Below are 8370 nucleotides of genomic sequence, written 5' to 3' on the forward strand. Positions count from 1 at the left end.
TGCGTAGCCGACACGCCCACTTATGGTAGTCAGACAGCACACCTAACGCTGGGGGTCTGCAACCGAGACACAGAGAAACGCATACATAATTTAACATAAAACCAATGCGAAACACAATTATGTAGGTATTAATAGAAATTGGGTTCGGTTAGGCTATGTCTTGATCCATTTGAGTATTTGCCTGACTCTGTACCTACATTATCGGAATCATCTACTAATTGACAGCATGTTGCCCCCCACACGCAAACATAGCACAACACCTCAAATCAAATAGACGATCTGTCATGCATTCCACTGAAAATATATCGTATAATTTAAAAACATAAACACGCAATTCTACATAAACGGACTGCACTAACCTGTTCCGTCTCGTGGTCGCGTCGATGTCTCCGTTTAATTTGAGATCTCTGAACCTCTTACGGATTGTCAAACCACAACCACAGTCGTCGCGATTGAGATTTAAACGGGCAACGCACTTTTTCTCCTCAATGTGTGCCCCACCAGCTACATATGGCCGCTGTGTAGAATAGATATCCTGTCCATGTCTTTTTAACAGTCTTTCTAAACAAATAATGATTGCACACCCATTTCATGTTTTTACAATAACAAAGAAATACAGTTAGGCCTACAAGTCGAGAACACACAAACATTCTTGATACAAATAATTGACCACCATTACATGTCATGGATTTACATGATTTTCATTACATGATCGGTGTGTAATCCTTATTCTTCCAAGGAATAGTCATATTCACATTTAGGAACAAATACACATTTGTTTGGGTTAAAGCCACACTCTTAAGTTGTGCAGAGCACGTTTAAAATATCATACACAATGGCGTAAAATGTCCTTATTGCTTTGGTTATGATAAGGTAAGACAGGGCATCTATGAGTCACATTCCTCAGAAATCATGGCTATTCCATTCGTTGAAAGGGCAACATGAGCAAATGGAAATCTTACATATTGTGGCTTTAATGGAACTGAATGGTCAAGATGTCAATCTATCAAAAATGCTATAATTCCATATTCTCTTCAACTCAAGCAATACGTGCGCTAAGCAAATGATGGTACTTAAATTATGCATACACGTATATAATATGTTATGATTAAACTATATGTAAAATATATGATTATATCATATTAAAATATATGATTAAACTATATGTACTCCATTGTAATATATGTGTTTCAGAAAATCTGTGTTTACTCATTCAATCAGCGTTCACATTGTATTTACTCCGCACTCGTGTTCATGTCAGGAACCTGCCTTACACGAGTGACATCTACTGGAGGAAGAGAAGTATTACAGTGAAGACATCAGGGTAAGGCAGAATTTACATAGCCTGATGTCCAGTACTTGCACCAGACACAACAGATGTCTGATTTTCAAGCCGGCTAGTAGAAGTCACCCATAGCCTTACATGGTTGGGGAAAGTCCTCACAGAGGGTGTTATCCGTTTTCAACTAGAATGAATGTCTTCTGCTCATCAATACATTATTTTACTCCAAGAGATCCTTTTAAAACACCACAATCATTTTGACTGTAAGAACAAATGAGACACAATCATCTCTCTTGTCATAGTCATCCATCAAACTTTAATCACACACAAAGCATTTATACAGTTCCAACCATAAAAGAGCATACTCTGTTAAGACATAAAGCATTGTAGGTTACACATATGATTTCATCAAATCATTATATATTTTGTATTTTATATCTTAAATCAACTATTCATTATGTACAATTGTCTTCATGTGAGGAAGTGAGGCTGAGACTTCGAGTGAGAAGTCACAGAGAGAGAGAGAGAGAGAAGAGGGTGAAAGGAGGGTTAGGTATATAAGGTAGATTTTTACGTCGTCTTAAGGTCCTGTGATGGTCATTGGTTGTGGCCAGGGGTCAGACGGGGTGGCGGTTGTGGGAGGCACTGGTCGGCCTCTCCAGGTATTGTTGGAAACACCTGGAGAGAATGCCCAATGAGGAAGAGAAATCACCACACGTAGGAGTCGTCATATCTGGAGATGGAACAGAGGAAAGAGGGCGCGAGGGAGAGAGAGAGGGAGAGAGAGAGAGGAGCGAGAGAGAGGAGAGAACAATGAGTCCTGTGGAAATGAACCTTTGGCTTCACTCCCGGGCTACCCAAAGTCAGATCTACTAAAAGCTGTACATGCCAGTCTTTTTCTGTACAGTAGGTGGCTGTAGCTGATAAAGTGGCCATTCGTTGACACTACCCTATTGATGTAACCCCAAGAAACAAAGAGATACCAGTCTTTGCACCTTCCGTTGAAATTGCATTGTCCATTTTTGATATCTTTGATGGACTGACCTTGATCTCTGGTCTCTCTCTGCGTTGTTGCCGAACAGCAACTCTGACATCACCCCCTCCTGGGTGGACCTCTTTCCATACCTAGAAAAAAGAAAGGAAGAAAGAACGAGAGAGCGAGAGAGAGAGAGAAAAGACTGTCAAACTTCCACTCCACTCTAAGCATGCTGCAGGAGGACCCCACTTCTCGATGACAGGTAGAACATTTTGCTGTCTGAATGTGTCTCAAGGTGCCACGGCAGCTGTCGGAGGTGTGTGTAATGGGAGAGGGGTGATGTAATTATGTGTATGTTTGAAACTTGAGCATGTCAGCCCACAAACTCCTACAGACACTGGGGCCACCAGACAAGGCCAATTAGAACCGATCGTGAGTCAGAGCTCCTTTCCTCTGAGGCTGTTCGAGGCCTTTCTTGCTCAACTACCAAAGATAATGAGGGTTTTAAATAGCATGATAATGTAGTTCTCTGTCGTAAGGTAGGTTATAGACTACGCTTGGATTATTCGGGCAAAATCAAATAGTTTTTCCATTCCTGTGTGTTTGTCTGTTTTTGTATGAGCACTCCCTGCGCAGATAATGTCTGTACAAAGGATCAATTTCTCTTTGAAATTGAAATTGGAAGTTGAATATCTCAGCGGGATTTGGCTGGAATTGCTTCCTCTGTGGGTGAAAACGTTTTTGAGTGGAAGATGTTCACTTTCCCCATCATGCCACCTAACCTGGCATTCATAATGGCTGTGCAATTTTACACTCCAATTCAACCCCACTAGGCACTCCAAAGTGATACCGGTGAAGCGGAGGTAAGCATGATCAGCCATGTCTTCTAAGAAAGCGACCGAGGCAATCACACCTGCTCCATAGACAGCCGGTTGTAACTAGATGTAAAAGGGAACCATCATTGTCACACCACGCACTCATCTCTCCACTTAGAAACCACTTTGTGAGAATGCAGAAGACATCATTACTGTTATATATTTTGGATTCCGGGAAAATCAGTGCTCTTGCAGCAGGTAAAGCTTCTCTAATGTTTCAAATGAGCATTTCCGATTGGTCGTTCACACATGGCGGCAGGTTGCCTAACGGTTAAGAGCGTTGGGCCAGCAACTGAAAGGTCACTGGTTTGAACCCCCCCCCCCAAGCTGACTAGGTAGAAAATCTGCCTATGTGCCCTTGAGCAAGGCACTTAATCCGAATTGCACCTGGAAGTCACTCTGAAAAGAGTGTCTGCTAAATGACTAAAATGTCAAATGTAGACCAATGTGTTATTATGACAGACAAGAAGAACAAACTCCACCAAGTTCCTCTTGGACTATGTAGTTCTGATCTACACTATTCCAGGATATTATAATATAATAATAATATATGCCATTTAGCAGACGCTTTTATCCAAAGCGACTTACAGTCATGTGTGCATACATTCTACGTATTATTGGTCATCATCCAGACCATTGTGATATTATGAAAACTTAAATGTGGATGCTATATGATAACGGATTTACAAAAGAGTTAAACCTGTTTCCCCTCTAAATTGAATGTAAGAGGGTTGGATAGGTTTGCTTAAAGATCAAATGGCCTATTTGAATATCATGAATAATATCAGGTGTGCCTGATCCAGTGCCATATCAGCAATAAGACCGAGACCACCTATTCGACCAAGACATCGCCACATCAATATAGAATATGTTATAGGGAACCTGCCTGCACACAGAGATCCATCCTTGGATTTGGAGACTTCACATGGGTCTGTCTTCACCGGTTTTATTACTATGGCATTATTTATAGGAGGAGGGCCTAAAGCTTTTTGAGAGTGCCCTGTAATAAAATGTTGAAAAGAAATATCATGGTGTATGGAACATTAAGAGCTTGAGGCAACAATAAGAGCAGAAAACTCAGGGGCCACTGTCACAGTAGACGATTTAATCTAGTCCGGAATTAAATACAGTATTTCAAAATGAAATACAGCTCTATTTGCCATAAAAGAAAACGAGGTATGTGGTTTATAACTTAATAGAAAACATTTCCCTTGATGTTAGGACCAGGAAGAAATATAATTCAAAAAGCAAACGCTTCTGTGTACCTCTGTCTCGTGATGAGATTGATGTAGTGTCTGAGCGCGGTGTAGTATTTGGCCAGCTCTTCGGGAGCCGCGTCTTCTCCGGGGTTCTCCGGTTTAGGTGGGTAAGCGTCCACGAAAGTCCCGAGACACATCAGCACGCACAACACCAAGGCGACCAAGACGGTCCAGGGTTTCAGCATAACGGCCATCTGTTGTCAGGAGAATGGGGTTAGGGAGCACGCGATTTTATCATTTAACAAAGCCTCAACCGATCTCAATAATATAGCCAACATTACACCAATTTCATAGATCAGCAGGCATCCTAATAAAAACATGTTTTAGAAGGTTAACATCAGGCGCAATGATGTCGACCTGTTAGTAGTAGATAATTTCGATCCTGCATTATTCTTTAATGAAATCTGCATTTTCTGTAGGCTACTGAATGCGTATTGAGAGCAATTTACAATACAATCTAATTATCCATGTTTGATTACTAATTCGAACTCGCATCTAAATAATTACCGACAAAAGTAATAGGAATGAGTTTGAAGGGGAAAAAGCAACAAGTTAAACAGCAGAAAGAATTGGTAAAACCTGACCAATTATATTATATTTCCCCTTTGAAACATGTTTTCGCTATAATGCACAAGTCATTGCTAAAATAGTAGCCTATTCAACATGAACATGATTTATTATGCTATTGTCAAATATTTGCAACTGTTATAGGAATGCATGTTGTGCCAGCAGAAATCACGACTTTATCCAAATTTCATTTGCGCAACTTTCGCCCCGTAGCTGTCCATGGTTCTGAAAAGCATTTTCTAGTATTTTCTAGCATTTTCAAACCAACTCCTGTTGGGGAAACAATTCTAACTGTAGGTTGCAACATGCAGATCATTGCTATAGGTGATCGGACCAATCACATTTTTTCATTGACGAACTGCACAAATAACTACTCATTTTTTAAATGTCCAAATATGCAAAGACATTTAAGCTTAAAGGTAATACAGGCAAAACTAGCAAACTAGCACACATTTAAAATGCACAAGACTAAAAGTTGTACTTACTTTGAGAAGACTTGACGTGAGCGACAGGTAGTTAAGACAAGTGGTGTCTGCGTCCAGCAGCGTGGATTCTATTGCTTGGCTTCTGCAATGTTCCTTTTTCAACTGGTGTCTTTGCAGCAACTCGCTGGTCTTTTTGTTTCACTCCAACACAAGGGGGTTTATATACCCATCGTCGCCTCGTCAACGAGGTGGGACGGGTGGCTGTGATGTGATGGTTAGAAGCAGGATGGGGGCATAATACCGACGTCACCTGACGATTAACATAATTTGTTACTAATGCATCACCCTAGTCGAACTATGTGGGGAAACGCAATTGGAATCTCTGACGTATGCTATAAGGACAGTGGGGGCAATTTGGATCACACCTGTCCTATTGACATTGACAAACCAATGGAATGCTGTCAAACTATTTGGATGGACGGTGTCAAACATAGCTAAATGGTGATAAGCTACAAACAGGTCATTATTAGGCCTTCACTCATTCTTTCACAATTTCCAATTGATATCTTGGTTAAAACAGCAGCGAACATATAGGTCCGGGCCTCGACATATACGGATAACACTGATCAGTAGGCTAAATTAATATGGCCTATTATTATTAAAACTCCCTATAGGTCAGAAAGTGAAATGTAGCATTGGAATGTGTGGTGGAGTAGCCTCATCCAGTAACCACCAGGTGGCGGTCAAGTTCCTATTGGTACGGTAAAGCCCTGAAAGTCAAGCACCACAGGCGGAAATACATTTTTTTACATTTACCTCTCAAAATTGCATCTACCTAAATTTTGATATTTGTTGGTATGTTGGTCCATTAATATTAGTATTTCCAAAAAGTAAAATTGAAAGTGTTAAAAACATGATGAAAATGTATATTTTCTACAGTTCATCATTACTACTACCGTTTATTTATTTAATTTGTATTTCACCTTTATTTAACCAGGTAGGCCAGTTGAGAAGAAGTTCTCATTTACAACTGCGACCTGGCCAAGATAAAGCAGAGCAATGCGACACAAACAACAACACAGAGTTACACATGGAAGAAACAAGCGTACAGTCAATAACACAATATTTAAAAAAATAAAGTCTATATACAGTGTGTGTGCAAATGGCATGAGAATGGCGTAGTAGCGAAGTAATTACAATTTAGCAAATTAACACTGGAGTGATAGATGAGCAGATGATGATGTGCAAGTAGAAATACTGGTGTGCAAAGGAGCAGAAAAGTAAAAAATAAACAATATGGGGATGAGGTAGGTAGATTGGGTGGGCTATTTACAGATGGGCTATGTACAGCTGCAGCGATCGGTTAGCTGCTCAGATAGCTGACGTTTAAAGTTAGTGAGGGAAATATAAGTCTCCAGCTTCAGCGATTTTTTTTTCTCCAGTCCTTGGCAGCAGAGAACTGGAAGGAAAGGCGGCCAAAGGTGTTGGCTTTGGGGATGACCAGTGAGATATACCTGCTGGAGCGCGTGCTACGGGTGGGTGTTGTTATCATGACCAGTAAACTGAGATAAGGCGGAGCTTTATCTAGCATAGACTTATAGATGACCCGGAGCCAGTGGGTCTGGCGATGAATATGTAGCGAGGGTCAGCCGACAAGAGCATACAGGTCGCAGTGGTGGGTGGCATAAGGGGCTTTGGTGACAAAACAAATGACACTGTGATACAGTGTCACAGTTTTCTGAGTAAAATATTGGAAGCTATTTTGTAAATGACATCACCGAAGAAAATAAAAATTGTTCTTAACTGACTTGCCTAGTCAAATAACACCCGGCCAAACAACAAAGAAATACAAAACATAGAAAATGAACATAGAATGCCCACCCTAGTCACACCCTGGCCTAACCAAAATAGAGAATAAAAGCCTCTCTATGGCCAGGGCGTGACAGTACCCCCACCCAAAGGTGCGGACTCGGGACGCAAAACCTGACTCTACAGGGGAGGGTCCGGGTGGGCCTTATTTATGGCGGCGGCTCTGGTGCGGGACGTGGACCCTGCTCCACCTTAGGCTTGGCCCACCTTAGGCTTGGGTCCCCGCCTCTGGCAGTGCCGGACAGGCGGGCGACTCTGGCAGTGCCGGACAGGCGGGCGACTCTGGCAGCGCCGGAGAGAAGGGCGACTCTGGCAGCGCCGGAGAGAAGGGCGACTGGCAGCGCCGGAGAGAAGGGCGACTCTGGCAGCGCCGGAGAGAAGGGCGACTCTGGCAGCGCCGGAGAGAAGGGAGAACCTGGAGAGAGGAGACGGAGAGACAGCCTGGTCCTTGGAGGAGGCACAGGATAGACCAGGCCGTGGAGGCGCACTGGAGGTCTCGAACTAAGGGCCTGCACAACCCGTCCTGGCTGGATGGTGATTTTAGCCCGGCACGTGCGGGGCGTAGACATAGGACGCACTGGGCTGTGCAGACACATGGGAGACACAGTGCGCAGAGCCGACGCAGGATATCTTAGCCCCAGGAGACTTACTGGTGGTCTGGAGAGCAAGGCTGGCACCATCCTTCCTGGCTGGATCCTCACCCTAGCCCGGCAGATGCGGGGAGCTGGTGAGTGTAGAGAGTATAGAGATATTGTTATCCACGTCGGCACCAACGATGTTAGGATGAAACAGTCAGAGTTCACCAAGCGCAACATAGCTTCAGCGTGTAAATCAGCTAGAAAGATGTGTCGGCATCGAGCAATTGTCTCATCACTCCCAGTTAGGGGGAGTGATGAGCTCTACAGCAGAGTCTCACAACTCAATCTCTGGTTGAAAACTGTTTTCTGCCCCTCCCAAAAGATATAATTTGTAGATAATTGACCCTCTTTCTGGGACACACCCACAAACAGGACCAAGCCTGACCTGCTGAGGAGTGACGGACTCCCTTGAGACCATGTCTGTGCCTCGACCTAGGTTGGGCAAAACAAAACATGGCGGTGCTCGCCTTAGCAATCTC

At 43.0% G+C, this 8370-nt stretch overlaps 1 protein-coding gene across 1 annotated transcript; it reads right to left on the minus strand.

Moving 5' to 3' along the window:
- Positions 1-1578: 1578 nt before the first annotated feature.
- On the minus strand, positions 1579-5599 carry LOC124015730 (peptide YY-like). The gene is made up of 4 exons (XM_046331164.1): positions 5445-5599; positions 4399-4586; positions 2327-2407; positions 1579-2015 (listed from the first exon to the last, which is right to left on the minus strand). The coding sequence occupies exons 2-4, from the start codon at positions 4584-4586 to the stop codon at positions 1991-1993; spliced, it is 294 nt and encodes a 97-aa protein (XP_046187120.1). The 5' UTR covers positions 5445-5599; the 3' UTR covers positions 1579-1990.
- Positions 5600-8370: the final 2771 nt, after the last annotated feature.

The sequence above is a fragment of the Oncorhynchus gorbuscha genome, linkage group LG26 (assembly GCF_021184085.1).
Source record: "Oncorhynchus gorbuscha isolate QuinsamMale2020 ecotype Even-year linkage group LG26, OgorEven_v1.0, whole genome shotgun sequence".
Classification (NCBI taxonomy): Eukaryota; Metazoa; Chordata; class Actinopteri; order Salmoniformes; family Salmonidae; genus Oncorhynchus; species Oncorhynchus gorbuscha.

What these genes read in the sequence shown, in the direction of transcription:
- LOC124015730 (XM_046331164.1), bottom strand. Translation starts at nt 4,586, where the DNA reads ATGGCCGTTATGCTGAAACCCTGGACCGTCTTGGTCGCCTTGGTGTTG. An exon ending in AATCTCATCACGAGACAGAG is followed by an intron (nt 2,408 to 4,398) that starts GTACACAGAAGC and finishes TCTTTTTTCTAG; the next exon opens with GTATGGAAAGAGGTCCACCC. An exon ending in GAGAGAGACCAGAGATCAAG is followed by an intron (nt 2,016 to 2,326) that starts GTCAGTCCATCA and finishes TTCCATCTCCAG; the next exon opens with ATATGACGACTCCTACGTGT.